This window comes from Varanus komodoensis, unplaced genomic scaffold (genome assembly GCF_004798865.1).
Source record: "Varanus komodoensis strain SLA01 unplaced genomic scaffold, ASM479886v1 scaffold6_4, whole genome shotgun sequence".
Classification (NCBI taxonomy): domain Eukaryota; kingdom Metazoa; phylum Chordata; class Lepidosauria; order Squamata; family Varanidae; genus Varanus; species Varanus komodoensis.
This window is the reverse complement of record NW_025336347.1, coordinates 14,699,439-14,718,747: the sequence shown is the minus strand read 5'-3', so window position 1 is coordinate 14,718,747 and position 19,309 is coordinate 14,699,439. Positions and strand designations below refer to the sequence as shown.

Sequence of the window (19,309 nt, the reverse complement as noted above, 5' to 3'; positions counted from 1 at the left end):
TGCTTCTCTGAAATATAATTTGACTGACTCTCTCTACTGAATATGTTACAATTTCATAAAATGCATGTTCTAGATAAAATTCACACTGCGGGCCAGTGCAGATGTTAATTTGATGAAGCAGGTATGACCAGAAAACAATGACTTCATAAAAGAAAGCTGATCATCTTGCTATATACAAGGGCTCTCTTTGAGGAATTTTACTATGCTAACAGGAAACAAACATTTTAAAGACATAAACAATGTTCACTAAGGACAGCTGGTTATAGCAGACATATTCAAGGGATGACAGTAAAAAATATTCTCATATCAGCCATTTTTATAAGAAGCAAAATGTTTTAAGTACCATCTGCCTGGTTTGAGAGAATCAACATTCCTATCTAACCAACTGTATATATATCCCATACAATATAAGGTTATTTCAGAAATTACTTGCAGTTCCATTCTGAAAGCAAATCTCAATGCCCTTTCAATCTTAGAATTATACATCAAACTATTAATATGTACTTAAGCATTTTATCATTATGCCAGAGTGGTCAATATTTTGTAAGCTCGATTTCTTTTCTTTATTAGCAGCATTTTCTTGACCCCATATCAAATTTAATTGACACTTGAGAAATATTACATTGTCTGCATTTGAGTTTTGCCTGAAATGGGACACAAGCAGGAGAGGTAACAATGGCTTGGAAGGCAAAGAAGTGAGATCCCTGTGCAAAGCAGAAATGTGTGTTCAGTTGCTGCACTGGATGAAAAACTTGCTTGCCTGTGATTTTGCCCTGGATATGTCTCTTGAGTCTTTGGATCCCAGCCATTATATTTGCACCTAGACTCTGACAGCCCTGCTCAGAGTCTGACCAGCTATCAATTTTTTTAAAAATGCTGTTCCAAGCCACTCTCCAGGAGTAGATTTCTACAGCTGTCTTCCTATTTCCTCAATGCAAATCTTAGATCATATTTTCTAGTCATTCCAGATGAAAAACATTTGATTAACACCAGTGGATATCTCTCTGCTTCAGGTATAAAGAGTGGCTTAATAAGATTTAGCATATTCTTGTGATATCTCCCAATCTTTTCAGGCTACAGGAGAAGACACTGCTGAAGATGAAGACCACATTTACTCAGAAATAACCTCTCCTGTGTTCGGTGGGGCTAATACCTACAATCCTAAATACTGGTCCATGAGAGTAAGTTCCACTAACATTAATACTACTTTTGAGTAGAAATGCATTGGATTATCCTGTAAGGGTTATTATTGTTGCCATTATCCTCATATTCAGTTCCTTCGCTAGAAGATATGGTCTTGCCACCATCCTCCAAAAAAGAGGAGGAAACTCCACAGTACCTCCATCAACTCAGGCTTGCAGACTTTAACAGCCCAACCAGCTTCTCCAGAGTTGACCACACCACAGACTGTGGCTGCCTACGTAAGGCGTCAGATGACTTTACCTGGCTTCTACAATGACATCATCCTATGGTTCTAATAGGAAATCGTTCTAATAAGGAAGAACATGAGGGAAACATACTGGAGCAGAGCAAGGGCACATCTAGCCCAGCCATCTGTGCACCGAGAAGTCCACCAGCCACAGAACCCTACAAGCTGGGCATGAGGGCCACTGCACCCTCCCGAGTCTCCCAGCAACTGGTGCATATTTCATCTGATACCCGAGGTACCACACAGCCATGAGGACCAGTTGCCAGGAAGCTGTCAAATCCCCTTTTGAAGCCATCCGAATGAGTGGCCACCACTACATGGCTTTCAAAATGAATTCCATCATGTAGCGATGTACCGTGTGAAGAAATACTTCCTATTCTGTCTTGAATCTCTGACCAATCAGCTTCATGGGATGACTCCATTTTATAGTATCAGGAGAACAATGTCTCCTCATCCACTCTTTCCACACCTTGTGCAATTTTGTACACCTCGTCTACCTACCTTATTCACTTAAGACATTCTGGCTGTTGTAACCTTTCCTCTTGGGAGAATTGGTCCAGCCCCTTGATCACCTTCCTTGCCATTTTTTTCCAACTCTACAATATCCTTTTTTTTTTTTTTTTTTTTTAGGTGGAGGGACCACAACGCTACATAGTATTTTAAATTTGCTCATGCCATAGATTTGGGTAAGGGCAAAATGATATTGGCAGTTTTATTTTCAATTCATTTCCTGATTATGCCTAATATGGCATTTGCTTTTTCACAGCAGCTGCACACTGGGCTATCCCCTCGAATTTCAAGATCTCTTTCTTGGTCACTTAGCGCTACCACATATCCTATCAGCTTTTATTTGAAGTTGGTGATTTTCCCCAAAGTGCATCACTTTACACTTGGCTACCCTGAATCTGACATCTTGCACTTGCCATTTTGATGCCATACTCCCAGTTCAGAGGGATCTTTTTGCAGCTTCTCTCGATTCCTTTTTTGCTTTAACCACCCTAATTACTTTGGTGTCATAAGCATATTTGGCTACTACACTGCACACTCCTAATTCCAGATCATTTATGAATAGCTTGAAATCATTGGTGCTGATACAAATCCCTGTGGGGGACCATTTTTTACATCCTTCCACTGGGAGAATTTACTATTTCTGCTCTTATCCCATGACTGCTATATCTGGTCAGGTGTCTTTGGTGAAGGACTTGGTGAGAAGCTTTTGGAAGTTCAAGGAAACAAGGTGTCCTTGAATACACCTGCCCAGGTGTTTATTGACACTCTCAATGAACTCTAAAAGGTTAGTGAGGCACGACTTACCTTTGTGGATGCAGTGTTGTTTCTTTCTCAGCAGGCCTTGTCCTTCTATATGCTTTCAGTCAATTTACCCAGAACAGACATTTAGCTAACCAGCCTGTAATTTCCCAGATTCCCCTTGGAGCCTTTTTTTTAAAAAAACTGGACATTGTCCAGTCTTCTGATACAAATGTTGATCTCAGCAACACATTACATATTTTTCTTAAAAGATCAGCAATTTATTATTTGACTTCTTTAAGAGCTCTAGGATGGATACCATCTGGATCCAGTGATCATTAACTTCCCATTTTTTTCAATAAGGTTGAGAACTTCTTTCATTACAACTATTTGTCTTAGTTCCTCAGACTCCCTTCCGGCAAATACCAGGATCTGTCATATATCTTCTGCAGTGATACGTATCACTTCAAAATAACAACAAAATAATTCATTTGGCTTCTCTGCAGTCTCTCTATCCTCCTTTCATACTCCTTTATCTTCATTCATTATCATCCAATGGTCTGCCTTTCTAGCTCATTTCCTGCTTTTAATATATTTTAAGAATTCTTCATAGTTGGCTTTTATGTTGTTGGTATCATTCACCTCAAAATGCTTTTTTGCATCTCTTATTGTCTGCTTGGCACGAGGGGCTGTTGCTGGGACAGCTGAATGCCTTTGTGAGCATACAGCAAAATGCATACAATGATTTGGACCCCAGATCCTGTGCAGAATTTGGTGCGCCTCAGCCCACTGAAGCCTATGAGCAAAACTCAACTACAGTGCTGGCAATTTGCTGCCCAATCATAATGCTCAAATTCTGCTACCTGAAATTGTTCAGGTCACTTTGCCTCATGGCAGGACCAGCCTTGTGACCCTTTCTGTGATCCTTGGAACCTGCCTGAACATCAAGGGCCTCTGAGTGCTTCTGCTGAATTGTCCTTAGGGACAGGGAAAATTGTCCACAGTTCAATGTGAACCAAATTAATTTGTACTTCTCATGCAAATGCATGAGCTGAAACAATCTTAAGTCTTTTGTATTCACACTTTTCTGAATTTTGTGATGGAGAATTCTAACAAAAATGTACATAATTGGGAAATGTGCACAAAACACATATATTCATGACAATAGCATACCGTAGTGTATATACTCAGGAAAATTGTTTGGAAAGCTACTTATATTAGGTAATATTACATACAAGATATATTACAAGTAAATGTGTATATATTTTCATACACATTGGATTTTTTCAAAATGCAAATAGGATGGGATAAACCTAAGATTGGAAAAATGAAAAAGCAAGAGAAATGAAAATTAATCCATCCCTATTCCTCCTACCTTTGTTGTGTTTGGCTCTGTGTCATGTACAACATATTGAGCTGTGCTTCTGGAACTGGCCTGATTCTGGAGCTGATGTTCTGTAGCCTTTCTGTTTCCAATCTAAAGGCCTGCATTCCTCACTTTAAGTACAAGGTTCTTTCTTCCAACTGCTTGTTCCTTGGTATGTTGTTTGTATGTCCTCCTCCTTTCTCTGACATTTAAACTACGGGATTCAGTCCTAAAGCTAGTTCAGTAAGTCACTGGTTTTAAGCTTGCTGAACAAAGGTTTCAGTATCAGGGCTCTGCATCCTAATACTTGATTGAGCTGGGATGCCAATTTTCTGCCTGATCATTCCTAATTAACATTTGGCAATCTGCAACCTGAATAGCAGCGGCGAGGCTGTTTCTGTGGGCCTATATGGAAACACACGTGGGCAATTCTCCACTACTGTCTATGCAGCCAGTGATGCCAGTTAACCTCTTTACTGTGCAGTCCATCTGGTCATGCAGCAGCTGAGCTGTGAGGAGAAGACGGCTGCTCCAGCACTGAAATTAGTGGTGTGGGGACAGCAATCTCATCTGGGTCACTGTGTGTGGTAGCATGGGAGAGGGTACTCACCTCTCCTACTGTCCAGCAATCTCCAGGCAACCAAGGTCCCTGTTAGTGGTGGGGAAACTGCAATCACAGTGAAGTTTGCAATCACAATCACTCAGCAATGGCTTCCCCCTCCATCGTGGAGCAGATGGGACTTCTGGCGGGACAGAGGTTTTCACCTCTCTTCTCCAACAATCCCTAAGTGGGGTCAAGTGTGTGTAGATGTGCTCCCAACCCACCATCCAGTCCCACAAGTGGCCAGACAGTTGCCAACTAAAGCCCATTTCTTACACAGGCTTAAAACCTCCTCATTGTATATTTCCATGGTAGTTGTAACTCTGCATCTTTCTGTGAAAAAAATGCATTAAATCACGTCAGAGTGCAGTAGTGCTGAAGATGCTTTGCGAACAAGTAGAGGAAAAAATTTATTTTTCGTAAGTGATTGCCTAGGAAGGATACACTGACGTTTCTCTGACGTTTCGATTGATGTGACGCTCTCACTCAAGAGCTCTGCCGATCACGCTCCACAGTGCATTGAAATGAGGCTGGCTATGGCGTCCTTTGGGGCTTATTGCGTGACTAGTGCAATGGCGATGCCGGCACGATCCCTCACCTCATGCGACTGTATATTAAATCAGTCTGGGAACAGATTTTACTTGCATATTCAGTGTTTTGAAAAATTGTGTTAGGGCTGCTTTCTTGCTTTGATTCATTTTCCCTGCACAATTTTGCCCACACTTACCAGCTGTGCAACCTTTTAAAGAACAAGTTAACTCATCTTGGTGGGTTTTGCAGCTATTGCAGAGTGAACACAAAAAACCAAAATGAAATAAAGCAAAGTAAAAAACCAAAGGAGGAAAGAAAAAAAGGATATATTTATACAGCATGTCAGGAAATCTTTGATGGTTACAAAACTTAGCTGCATAAATGGCTCAGATTCTTTCTAAATCACTGGACAGCATCTATTTATCAACCTACAGGACATCTTTGCCACACATTTCAACTTTACTTTGCAGGCAGGTGTGTTGCACAGTCTGTTTTAAAGATTCTGTGTTGTGATAGACGTTCCTCGTCCGTACAAGATAGTAAGGTTCCATTCACGTGATTTGACTTAATGATTAAGGAACAGAAAGCTCAATGAGACTTGTGCTTACCCTGCTTTCCCTCTCTGGGCAAACTGGAAAGTCCTTCCTCAGCTCTCTCCAAAGGAAAGAGATTAAATATTTACCAATGTTGCCTTACACTTTATTAACATAGCGGTCAGTCCTCCAATGATCATGTGCTAAGAAGGCTCACCTTCCAGCATCATTCAGAGTCCCACTATGTTTAGCAACCCAGTTCTGAGGCTTTGACTCGCTGCTAGGTGTGATTGACACTGCAAGAAATAAAGCTCCTTCTCTCCAACACAAAGAGATAATATAATGCTAGACCGTGGGCAGACTCCTAAAGGCTGATCTATCCTGCTGGGTGGCCAGCTGTCCAATTTTGCAGAGGACAGTCCTTCATTTAAAGGGAGGTCCAGGTCCAGTTCAAAAATAAAAAAAAAATATAAGAAGGAAGAGCAGCGTCTGTCAGCCACTTGCATCGGGACAGCTGACTGAGTAAGCATATCATGAAGAGTGCCTGGTCATCTCACCCGTGTGAGGTATACTCTATTTCTATTGAAATGAGAGGCATGGAGCAGTATCAGACTCGCCCACTCTGCTTCTGCCACCAGTGCTGCACTGTTGCAAGCAACCTCTAGCCTAATGCCAACAGTGTTGCACTAGAAGTCGCGTACGCCAGTACTGTGACATTGGCTGCATTAGGCTCGTTTAGACAAAAGACTACAAAGGCCGGCATCCTGTTACCCACAGTGGCCAACCAGATGCTGGTGGGAAGTCTGAAAACAAGACAAGCATGCAGTAGCTCTCTTTCCCTCTTGCTCCTCAGCAACTAGTATGCAGAGGTGTGCCGCTCTCGATCCTGAAGGAAGTGGAAGGCCATCATGATCAGAAAGTCTTTGAAGGGCAACTGAGAGGACCCTGCTGTGAGATAAGATGATTGCTTGGGTTGCCTTCAATGTTAGTCTAGAAGAAGTAGAAGTAGTACTACTATAGGATGGAACTCTCAATAAGACACCAAACGGAACCACTGTTTGCTGGAGTATAACACTCTGAGCCCCTTGTGGGGCGAAGCCAGAGCAAATGGCCTCGAAACAGCCACTGAAAAAAGACCCCAGTGTCTGCATGCAAAATATGAGAAGTTGGCACCAGATTTACATGCACGGTAGCAGATGATGCCAGGACATGACTACTGGGTGGTGCAAGGATGAGCGCAATCCAAGGGCTTGCCCTTAGTGACAATTAAAAAGATCTGCAATTTTTGGATTGGATGCTGGGCCCCTAGAAATACTGCCAACTCAAGCAACAGTATCATTTTCTTCCCTTTTTGGTATAGTTAGGCCAATGGTGTGTATTGTAGCTTTTCCCTGAATATTTCATGCAGTAATGATGACAACTAAGAGTTCCCATGGACTTATCTGGAATAAATGCACATTTACCTGTTTGATATCTCTGCAAAGCTGTAAAATAGTTTCCAAACAATATTATGATTTTGGAAAGATAAGGGACTGCAAAGCAGTTGAAGAGATTTAGCAATGTCTGTAAATATAACTATCAGCTCGCTCACACAACCAGCAGGGTTGTTAACTTCCAGTGCTTTCCACTTGTTGACACTATTCTTCCCAGCAAGCAATAGTCCATGCTTGGATCAGGTTTTATCTTTGCGCCAAGATACTGAACATTCCACTAAGTTTTCAAGAACTTTGATTTCCATTTGCAAATCAAAAGTGATATATACCCTTCAGTGCAAATCCAATGTGGCAATTTAGCTAGGTGGACAAACTATTGGAATATACAGTGCATAGAAACAATAAAAAGACAATTTAGTATGATCCTGTTAAGCACTTCTGATTCCTGTAGATTTTAATGGCTCAAAAATACCCTTAAGACCGTATCTGGACTGTGCCCATGTTTGGCCTAAAGGACATTTTTAGATGTATTTTTCCAAGAAGTCATTTATATAACTTAGAATATTACAATAGTACTCCAGTTATTTGCACATGACTGCCACTGGAATCAATGGTTCATGCCTAGACCCAGTTATTGTGATATACCAGAAATTCAGCTCAGGCAGAAACAGGAGGTACTGCTCAATAGTCATAAATCATTACCAACAAAGAGTCTTATAAGCAAGGGAGCTTGTGTAGGAAAAAAGTGGAGGTGACCATTGCGGTTTTTTTATCATGTGCCTTGGGATATAACATATACTTACATCCTTAGGCCTTTCTTCTTGCTTCTTGTTAACAGTAGGTTAAGAGAAGAAATTGCTTCCCAGTACAAAACCCAGTATCAATTCACACCATTTATGCGCTTTTTACATGCCACCATACTTTGACTGAGGATTATACATGCATTTGTATCTCTCTCTAGGTATAAGATCTGACTGAATATGGAAAAGGCACACTTCCTCTTGGGGAAAGAAAAGCTGCTTATGGGTCAAACTACACAGTCTGTTGAATGACTCATATGCTGGCTCCCATTTTGTTTCTTGCTCTAGAGTCAGTAAGTGTAGCTCCAAGAGAACACCAGGAGGGAAGATTTAAAACTTTGCCCTCAGCTCCTGATGTGAGGGTTGAAAAAAAGAAAAGGAAAAACCTTTTATTGGTGTCCATGGAGGCTTCTCCCCCTCCTTTTTTGACCTCCATAAGTGGGAGGATTTCAGGAACCGAGTAACTGAAAGGGAAAGTTTTAAAAGCTCCGTCCTTGGATGTGGAGTACGTTCAGAAAAGCCTTTGTAGGTTAGGACCATTAGACTGAGATTCACAAAGCCCTTTTTCTGAGTACCTGGACTTGGGCTTAAAAGAGGGCTGACTCATTCATTCTTCGCATTGGCTCTGCGGCTGCTTCCCAGTGGCTTTGTCTTAATGCTGCCCAAGTATCATCACTGCCTGCAGGCAGAGACTTACAACCTGCTGGACTGGTTGACCTGTGTCACTGGCCACTCCTTGGAGCTCCATCAAAAGATGGCCAACAGGCTCTGGGGACAGTTTTTTTTTTTTTTTTAACCCCAAGTTACTTCATCAGTTTTCATCTGACCATAGCAAAGGAAATTGTTATCACTTACCAACTCACCATGTAGGGCAAAATGTGTTGTTTTTCTAGGTTCTAGGAGGTCCAGACATGACTTGAGTGATGTGGAAATAAGGCACACCACTAGTTGACATATGAATTGTTTTTTCCTATCCTGGTTTGCAATTTATTAGAATGGCTTAGTAAAAAATATGACATCTCACCTGGCAGCTGGTTCAGTACTCTGATTATGTGGTATGTATTTGGGGCTATAAAGAACTGAAAGGAAAGAACTGATATCGTCTTCTGTGTCTACATTCTTGAATGTAATTCATCTGAAGTGATGCGAACAATGTATAACATACAACAATTCATCTCTTATCTTTTTCATAAAACCTCTGAATTTGAAAAAGTTCTTAAAATTTTAGCACAATACCAGAAAATATCCACAGAGCGTCTAACATTTGACTAATTTATCTGCGCATGAGTCCTCTTGTACCCGAAAACTCCAATGTATCAAAGGAGATTTCCTTACTTTACTGGTTCCCATGACTCCCGCTCAAAGCCCCTGTGAATTGATTGTGCAATTGAGGACTCCATGAGATCGACATATCTAACAACAAGCGGAGCAAACAAGTCTTGAAGATGTTTGTGGTATTTTCCATTGCACAAATTATCTAGAATGAATAAATAAAAGTATAGTAAGACATTTTTCACAGTTAACCCAAACCAGTCATTTTTATTACACAGCTTGTATCTTTTCATAGAAACTTGGAGCAAAACAACTCAACTGGCAAAACAGTGCCCAATGAAAAGTTTTGGTAATTAATTGCAGAGGAATTTCAGTAATTTCTGTGATTCTATAAGTAAGCTAACTGCAGACTAACTGCATTAACTGAAACAAGGAAACGATGCAATCTTATCTATTAGTGGCAACACAGCTACATTACCATTTTTTGGTTATGAAAATAGTGAAAATGCTTTGGTGTACATCATAACTTTGATAGCTAGTGTAACTAGTGCTTTTAAAATGTGTGATTACTTTAAGGTTGCAATCCTATATATGTGCACTTGGGAGTAAGTGTTGCTGAATTAATTGAAGTTTCTCCTAGCAGCCATGTAAAGGATTGCATTCTAAATCTATGGACTAAAAGAACAAACACATACTGCAGAGGAAAATTGGTTTCAGACAGTTTGAATACTGAGAGTACCCTGATAATTGCAGTTTTAGATGTGCATGCAAAATATTGTTAAAAATCTCTGTCTTCAGAACTTTATAAACGTAAGTGCCAGAAGTCCTTGTATTATTTATTTCTATTTATTTATTTTTCGATTTATATCCTAGGGTTGCTGTAATATGTGCATCACAATCCTATGCTGTGTGCTTGGACAGTCCCTAGCAAGCGTGTTTAGGATTGCAGCCTTAAATTGACTGGGATTCGTAATATAGACATGGCCTTATGCAAAACATTTTTTTAAATGCAGGCCATCATGAAATTCCTTCAGTACAGACCCAGATTTTTCTTGGACATTTGTCTTTGTTTTGGATTCACTTGTCAGTCCTCGCACAACAACAATTACATCTTCTGGCACGCTATGCGCAACACCCACTGCCTGCAAGCTCCCACAATCCAGACAGTTCTGATCCATCAGTGGGCTCACTGGTAGAAAGAGAGTCTGGTTAACTGCCATGAGAAAGATGGAGTGGGATATTATAGTCATAAATAAAACATATGCACATGCAAAGAAAACCTCTGCATATTCTTCCTGTGAAGTTTCTATTAATGCTGTTGATGAAGAAAAGCTGCCTTTCTATAAAAATGTGACTGTATCCAATGATAATCCTACTTATTGAAATTAATAGGACCTGATTTAGACTGATGCTGTATATATGATATGGATTCTTTCCATTTCAGCATGAGCCGTTGACATGGAAATATTGGAGACCCTCTTGTTGCAAATGCATATCATTTCCTTGGATTGTGACCAAGAATAGTGCAATAATTCATATATATGACAAGAATTATGCCTTTCATTTTGGGAATTTTCAAGAACAGGGGGGTGGGGATGGGGGGAACCATCAGAGTTGATATGCATACATGCCAGAGCACATTTAATGGGGCTTTCCAGAGTAAACCCATTCCATTCTGTATGGCCCTAGTTATATTTATTTGCATAAAACTCCAATTTAATCCAACAACACTTTTTAAAAGCTCCCACTAATACCAGAGTTCAAAACAAAAAAGCCAATGTTGCTTCTCAGATAATTTCCAAGAGTAATAATCTTGTTGCTTTTGTTATAGTTTTGCTTCTGAGACAACTGATATACACATATATTTTAATTATATATAAATGGAATATATCTGGGCAAGGATATTTTTGGAGAGCTTAGGACACTATAGAGACTAGGGCTTTCCCTGGACCTTTTTAAAAAATACCATCTTTCTATACATGCCCAAACTCTTCTCAAACAGACTTAGGTTTACTTATGTATTTTTTTCTTGAACCTCTTTATGTACCACTAATCTTCCACCAAGGATCAGGAAAACAGTGAATACTACAGGCATTAAACCAATGTGTTTGCCCTACCAGAGAAACAATGTTAAATGGGTAAAATACAATACATACAGTCACTACGAAGGGAATCATTTAGAAGCTGAAAGAGTGGAAAGCTGTCCCAGGAATCTGGGGGCTGGACCTCTAGAGCTGCATCCATATCTACCGCAAACAATGAGAGGAAGGTTTCCGCATGTTCAACCATTAAATCTGACCACCAAGCAAAGGCCTTTAAATGCAGTAGGAAAAAAAGTGAGGAAAAAGCGTTAGTGTTATCCTAAGCCACATTAAATGCCAACTGTGTTCAATAGGCATTTTTTTCAAAAAACCCCTAGTGAACATCCTGTAGAGAAATAGCTTTATTGTAAAGAGAACAGCCACACACTCTGCAGGTATGGTACAAACTGCATCCATTAAGCACCTGCAGCTTTTAGCCAGGAACGTCACAAGGCATGTGGAATCAGAGCCGTGTTGCTCTGCATATCTGTCATGCAACGGAGGAGGTGTGTCTGTTCCGTTTATAATAACCCGCTTAATTCCTTCTGGATCATGCTGTATGCTAGAGGGGTTAACTGATTCTTTGTCTAAAATATAGAACATCTGGGAGTTTCTTCACTGTGTTTGCAGGTTTTCTGCTTTTCTTTCCCACAAAGCCTTGAACAATTTATCTAGGATGATTATCATAATGTGCAAATAGCCCTGGCATGGGGATTTAGTGGCCCTTAAGTATTCCACATTTAAAATTCAAAGTCAGCCAGTGGATAAAAAATAAACTACCTTAATTGTACACATTTAATTCTTAAAGTTGCTCCACTAAATTGAAAAGAAAAATCCAATTTTAGAATGAAAGCGTTAGAAACTACCCACAATCAAGTCAGGCCGCAATGGCAACAGGAAGTAAATCTAAAGTTGAAAACCAAGAAATATCAGTGAAGTAACTCATTGTCATGCGCATGGGTCCTTAAGAATTCACTGTACAGCTTCTCTGAAGTGACATTCACATCATACATGACTCAGATGTGAATGCGTCTGGGACACATGCACGCGTGTTTAGAATCACTGCTGGCTTAGGAACATGCAGCATGAGTGGCATCGTCAACAGGATTTTGTGCAGTTGCTATTAGGCAATATGGAAAGTAGCCAACAGCTCACTGTTTATATATGTTATTAATATTCCTCAAAAGGGAGAGAATGTTAGACTTGAAAGGAGAAAAGGGCTAAGTATATTTAATTAAAGAGCTGCTACCATGTTAAGATCTACCAATGAAGCACTGTTCCATGTTCCGGAGGGGTAATATTGTAATTCAGTAGGACTGGTGCCTTTTCTGTGGTGGCCCAAAAGCTGAGCTGCAGGAAGTGCGCTCGCGCTCGCTCGCTCGCTCGCTCGCTCTCTCTCTCTCTCTCTCTCTCTCTCTGTGTGTGTGTGTGTGTGTGTGTGTGTCCTTCTCCAGTCTTTTTTTCCCCCCAGAATTAGGTGAAGACTTTTTTGTTCTACCAAGCATTTCTGAGTTAGCTGGGGACTTTAATTGTTGCTTTCATTAAAAAAAAAAAAGTTGTTGCAACTGGAAAGTTTTATAGCAAGTTAGATCCAGGTTAACCTGTTAAACACGTTCAGTGGGGAAATGGGATGGAAGAAGAGGCAGAAACTTAAGAGCCTGTAAAAGGACAACATGCTAAACAAATGGGTCAATTAAGCAGAAACAGGTGATCCCACTGTCTGGCACCTGGGCAGTGTGAGCCACAGTGAAGCTGGAGTTAAGACCTTTCAGAAAAGGAATGAAGGAGTGAAGTGTTTCCATCTGGATCCAGATCTTCACATGGGCAGAAACTCATATTTATTTATTTAGGATATTTTTATACTATCCTATACCAGTTGTCCCTGGACGGCTTACAATGTGATAAATACCCAATAAATACAACAATCAATAGCAAGATAAAATATGACTGAGGGTGTTAAAAAACATGATTAAAATATTTAAACTTTAAAATATTGAGTAAATAAAAAGGTTTTAACTGGGTGCTGAAAAGCATGTAACGTCAGCACCTGGCAGACCTCTCTGGGGAGCACATTCCACAGCCAGGGCACCACTGCAGAGAAGGCCCTCCTCTGGGTGTTCACTTTCCTAACCATCTTCAAGGAGGGTTCCCGGAGCAGGGCCTCTGCTGCAGATCTTAAGGGGCAGGAGGGCATATAGGGAAAAAGACATTCCTTCAGGTATCCTGGTCCAAAGCCATTTAGGGCTTTATAGGGCAATACAGCACCTTAAATTGGGCCTGGACTTCAATGTCCCACTAATCATCGGGCACCTTTCTTTTGCATTATGTGCTGGTAAACCTGCTGAGCAATGCTAAAGGACTTTGTTTCTAAAGCTTTCCTCTGCATCTGAAGGAAAGGAACACGGGCAGGAGTCATGCCCACCCCAAACAGAGGATGCTACTATATATGTAAAACAAGAGGGCTGGTATATCTGATGCGTCAGTCAAGCACTTTGGGTCTTGCTTTTTGCCCCTTTGGTTTGCACAGGGAACTTACATGTGGACAGCTGCCAGGGCCTGAGTAGGTGACCTTTTTTTTTACAATGAGCGCCACATAAGATGTTGGCTGGTGGCCCGCTGAGTGGCTTCTGTATGGCTGAGAGAGGGGAAGGACCTTTCCCTGTGCCAACTCCAACTGAGACAGCTGCTTCCTCACTGCCCTTAGAAGCAGCGAATCTTCTAGGCTACCGTTAGAAGCAGAGGATCCCGGTTGCTTTGGGATGGCTGAGGGAGGGGGAGGAAGATGGCGTTTCTGCGCAAGCCAGGTGATAAGCTGGGCTGCTGGGAAAAATGGGTGGGATCCCCCAGGATGCAGGTCACATGGAGAGCATGAAAGACTGTGTGGCCCATGAACTACAGGTTGTTAACACCTGGACTAAGGAATCAATAATAGGAACACATTGGCATAGTTTAAGAGTTAGAATCATGTGCCTTGGGATTTCTAGAGTTATATGGTTCTATGGAAATATGTCATAAATATTAGCTTTAATGGTCTATATTGCTTGGTCATTTGAACCTTATTACTCCTAGCATTACTTTAATATTTTATATACTGTACCCCTTCCATATACTAGTTATTTATTACATTTCTATACTGCCCAATAGCCAAAGCTCTCTGGGTGGTTTACAACAGGTAAAACCATAAAATACACTAGCATGATAAAACATAATATATAAATTTTCAAAGTTTCAATAACCCAGAGTAAAAATCAGTAGCAATGTAAAGATCTAAAAATACAACTGATTTAAAACAATGAAAGCTGAATAACTTAAAATGCCTTGGAGAATTAAAAAGAGTCTTCACAGAATACCAAAAAGACCACAATGTAGATGCCAGGTGAACTCTTCTGGGGAGGGCTTTCGCCACCAGGGCACCACAAGTGAAAGGTCTCTCTCCTCTCTAGTCATCTACTTCATTTTATTTAGTGGAAGGACCCAGAGGAGGCCTCTGAGGACAGTCTTAGGGTCCAGAGAGCTAAATATTGGAGAAGATGGTCCTGGCCCCAAGCTATTTAGAGCTTTGAAAGTTAATTCCAGCACTTTGAAATGGGCCCAAAAATGGAATAGAAGCTGGTGCAGTTTACAAAGCATTGATGTAGTATATTCATATAGACCACCCCCTCTTAACAACCTTCTAGTTTGGACCTGCTGGACGTTTCCAGGCCCTTTTCAAAGACAGCCCTATGTATAGTGCATTGCAGTTAACTGGACAAGATTGTTAGTGAAGCATGGATAACTGCGCCTATGCTATGTCCCTTTGCATCATAGCTAGAGTTTAAGTGGAAAATCTTGTTCTACAACAGTTGCACCTACATAAATTAAGTATGAACATCAGAAGAACACTGCTGGATCAGATCAAAGTTCCATCCAAAATGTTCAATCAGATGCCCCTGAGAAATTTCTAGGGGCAGCAATCCTGAAAAGCTCCTCACGGATAAAGATCACTGTATTCAAAGCTCTCTGCTATACCAGCTTACATCATCACTATTATCATTTATTACTATATCATTGTGTTTATTCTAAGCACTATAATAATGCTGCCTTGTAAATTAAACTGAATAGGCAAGGCTTAAGAAACCTCTTAGTAATTCTGTTCATAAATAATACATCAATCCATTCTTGGGGAACCACAAAAATGTTTTCTCCAAAGGCCAACAGAATTATTATAGAATCTGTCAATTAAAAGCCTATTTCTGTAAGTCGGAAAAAAATAGCATGCTTTAGGAATGTGGTTATTTCCAAATAACAGTATTTTTCATTTTTTTAAGTGGCATTCAGCTACCATTTAATAAGTAAGCTCAATCATGCCCAAGCTATTGCCCTACGATTGCATTTTTCTTCCTTGAAAATGAGAGAAGTAACATGTTGTCACCCAACAATCGCATTCGACAGAGTAATAAGTTCACTTGCCATCTACTTACCTTCTTTGTTATCTTCATGAGGAGGAAGAGTCATCTCTAGAACACCAAATCTATGACTTTGTTTGACCATACCCATGGGAGCTCATGTATATATGCATGTCTTCAAGGAATTAAAATACATATATACATATTCATACATATATACATATGGAGAGAGAACAGCAATACTGAAAGCCAGTGCCTTAGAAAACTAGTTTGACTGTGTAATTTTGCAAAGGGAAAAACACTCTGAGACAAGTGGCATAGACTCAAAAGCACGTTTGGATATGAACAGCTACTTCAGGCCTCGTGGTCTCCATTCTGAATGGATCATTTTATTTAATAGCTAACCTCTCCAATTCACTCTAAAACTCTTCTCAGCTTCAAAAGTAGCTTCTTACGTGGCATGAAAGGGGTGGGGGTATTCTTTCCTCAACAATTCAGATTCAAAGCCTGTTTATTTACATGGAACAACTGCACATTTCTTTGGTACCTGAGTACATACATAATAAACAGCCTCTTCCTTGTTCTGTTGTTTTTTCTTTGCAGCTCACCAATAGCCTTTTTATTCACCAGATGTTTTAATACATAGATTTATATTAATATTGCTTTAATGTGAACTGTTTTATGCCGTGTATTAATTTAATCACCAGGAGATGTCGAAATACTTGGTTTAAATCAGTGCTTTTATTCTTGTCATAGGTTTTTTATCTGTAAACTGCCCAGAGAGCCTCATGGGCTATGGGGCTATGTATGCAAATATTATATATATATATATATATATATATATATATATATATATATATATATATTGTTAATGCACCACCTGTGAATTTACTTAGGAGAAAAGCTTGTTCATGGTAATGTTTTCCAGTATGGTTTCCCCAAGATAGCTGTTTCTCTTCTGGCATGGTTATGATAGCTATAAGAAATTTTAAAAGGCATGTCCACTGCCTATGCTTTCTAGATCTTTTCAGTTGCCTGTCAAAACTAATCATCAATAAGCTGATGATTCACTTCTAAGACTGAAAATTACCTATAGTAAGTCACACAAAACAGGGAGACATTCCTAAAGGTACAAAATCCGTCAAAATGGAGAAAAAGGCACCAACAGCCTTGTGCCACTTGCCCTACACTTACATTTTTACACAACCCTCTTGAAGCACAGACCATCAAATGAATTGGGCCTTGCTTCCTCAAGAGCCAAAATACCTAGCATCAATTGTTAAAGGCTGGTTAATACATTATTATTTCATTATGGCCCTGTTTGGCCGCTGCTCCCCAATGACTCCTTGCCACTTGATTGCAGTACAGTCAGAATAGTGGGATCATGTACTGGTGTGTTAGCGTTTCCAGGTAGGTTTGTCTCTTGTTCCATGTCATCAACTGCCTCCCTTATGGAACCTGTGCTTTAAAGTCACAACCACTTGCCTCCTGGCTTCTTTGTTATCAGATAATTATATGTTTTTCAGATAGTATGAGATATATTCATAAATCATGATAGCGAGGTAGGAAACAACATCATTTTCCTTAGACATGTCACTACAGCTCACAGAATTATCCCCTTTCTAGACTATACTAATACTTCTGAACAACATGAAAACAGATGTTGCTTCACTCCTCAATCCTAGATAATCTCTCTCCATACATAAATATTGTATATATTGGAACAATACACACAGTGAACAAAATCAGAGGAAGGGTACTGCCCTCCTAGCTAATCATTTCTCACTCTTGTCTATTACCAGCAGGTGAACTACAGATCAGGTGTACACTGAGCAACAGGGGAAAACAACAGGCTGAGGAAAGAGCCCAGGCAGGTAGGACAAGTGTTGGGATGTAACTGCAGTGCTTGTAAAAATATATCCATTGCTACATGCACGGGCTGGAGAATTTCCCCCACATCGGCCCTGCCATGTAGGGCTACAGTTCCACAAGCAGTTCAGTCTGAACTTGCTGTTACATTCCTTGGATCCAAAGTTACAAAGCGAGGATGACCCAGGGAAGATCCCAGTAGGAAACATGGCACCGAGAGGACATGCACGAAATATGACAGGAGGTGACTTGTTTCATTCAGCTTAGCCACATACCTCTTTTCCCTGCCAGGATCATCCAAGATTGAATGAACAGTAGAAAAACAGGGAGGAAATTTAAATATGCAATCAGGAATTAGTTGGGACTTGTGGATTGCTGCTTTCTAGAAATAAATTAATTTTACTTTGCTTTTATTAGACATCTTAGTTATGTTTTATTTTTAATGGTGACATTATTTATGTTAAAATGTATTTAATGCAATATTGAAATGTCAATGAGGAGGAAAGCAGAAAATAGGGAATTAATGTTACAGCATTGAAAGTTATAAACAAGAAAAATTTTATTAGAATTTTAAAATAATAATTTATTCTGGCAAGTCACTGATGTTTTCAAAGCATATTGCCTATGATTGAACATAGAACTAATTTCATATATGCAACAGCCTCTACATGGGAGAGTAAATCCTGTCCCCATGGAACGAGAAACCCACAGTGACCACATGTGGGTCAGAATGTCATATAGGAATGAATGAATCTCTTAAATTCTAACAGGGCTTCTGATCTGATGAAACGTTGCAACCTTAAATGAGAATGGGAGTGCGGATTTCAGAAAAAGCTTGCACTCTCCTGAGCCTGCAGTCATGCTAGGAAAATGTGAATATTTAAAAAAATGTTTCATATTTTTGTCCATGGAGAGAAGTTTCCTATTTGGATGTGCACTTCAAAAGGCACACATTTTTTCGACTGAATAAATGAAATCCTCCAGAAACCGGGGAGACATGTCCAGCTGGCAAGGGTGAATGTTAGGATGGGTGTTCAATTTATTACAAGGTAATACCTTCCCCTTTTTACCACTGTGTTGGTGCAGCTGAAGTGACTGAGTGCTGGCAACATCACTGCTGTGCATTATGGAAATCACACAAACCATCCTGGGAAGATAATGTTAACCTAGCCATCATTTTTCCATTGTAAAGAACACACTAGACCAACTTGTACACTTGCACTTGTATTTATAAAGTATAAGTAGTGTTCCCTCAAATGGTAGGAAGAACCTCCTGTCCAAATGACGGTCCTGAATTCCAACTCTTTTTGGAAAGGAAGATGTGATGAGGGCCAGGAGGGAAACTTCACCCTGTCCTGAAATAAACAACTAGTTGTCAACTGAAGTTGGTTAAGTTCTAGTACGGGCTTTTCAGTACATATAATATGGCTTTAAGCATCTCCCCACAACAAAACTTCGATACATCATAACTCTCCCCTTAACTAGCTATATTTTAATTTGTAGTTACACAGCTGTTTAAAACCATTTGGCCAAAGCTTGCTGTCAGTACCACTAATAAATGAGTATATGTATGGTTATTCATGGAAAGCAGACTCCAAAGCTGAAGATTACCACTGGAGTAATCCAAACAAGAACACATTCTGTTGGGATAAAAACGTCTTTGGATTTTGCAAACCAGGACCATGAAGCTGGAGAAGGGGGAGATATAATCTCCTGATTCTGGATGTCTCTTACAAAATTTACATGGATTTGCATTCTGGT

The 19,309-nt window shown here is 40.0% G+C and overlaps 1 protein-coding gene across 7 annotated transcripts in view; it reads right to left on the bottom strand.

Moving 5' to 3' along the window:
* CADPS (calcium dependent secretion activator) overlaps window positions 1-19,309 on the bottom strand; it is a 386,101-nt gene that overhangs the window by 89,298 nt on the left and 277,494 nt on the right. For 4 of the 7 annotated variants that reach the window (XM_044451841.1, XM_044451843.1, XM_044451842.1 and 1 more), the window contains 2 exons: window positions 11,370-11,526; window positions 9,277-9,418 (listed from right to left, as the gene is read on the bottom strand). In XM_044451841.1, the coding sequence (XP_044307776.1) occupies window positions 9,277-9,418; window positions 11,370-11,526 (299 nt within the window). Of the gene's footprint in view, window positions 1-9,276; window positions 9,419-11,369; window positions 11,527-17,823; window positions 17,833-19,309 lie in introns of all 7 variants that reach the window. The other 3 variants (XM_044451839.1, XM_044451840.1, XM_044451844.1) reach the window with 1 other exon arrangement.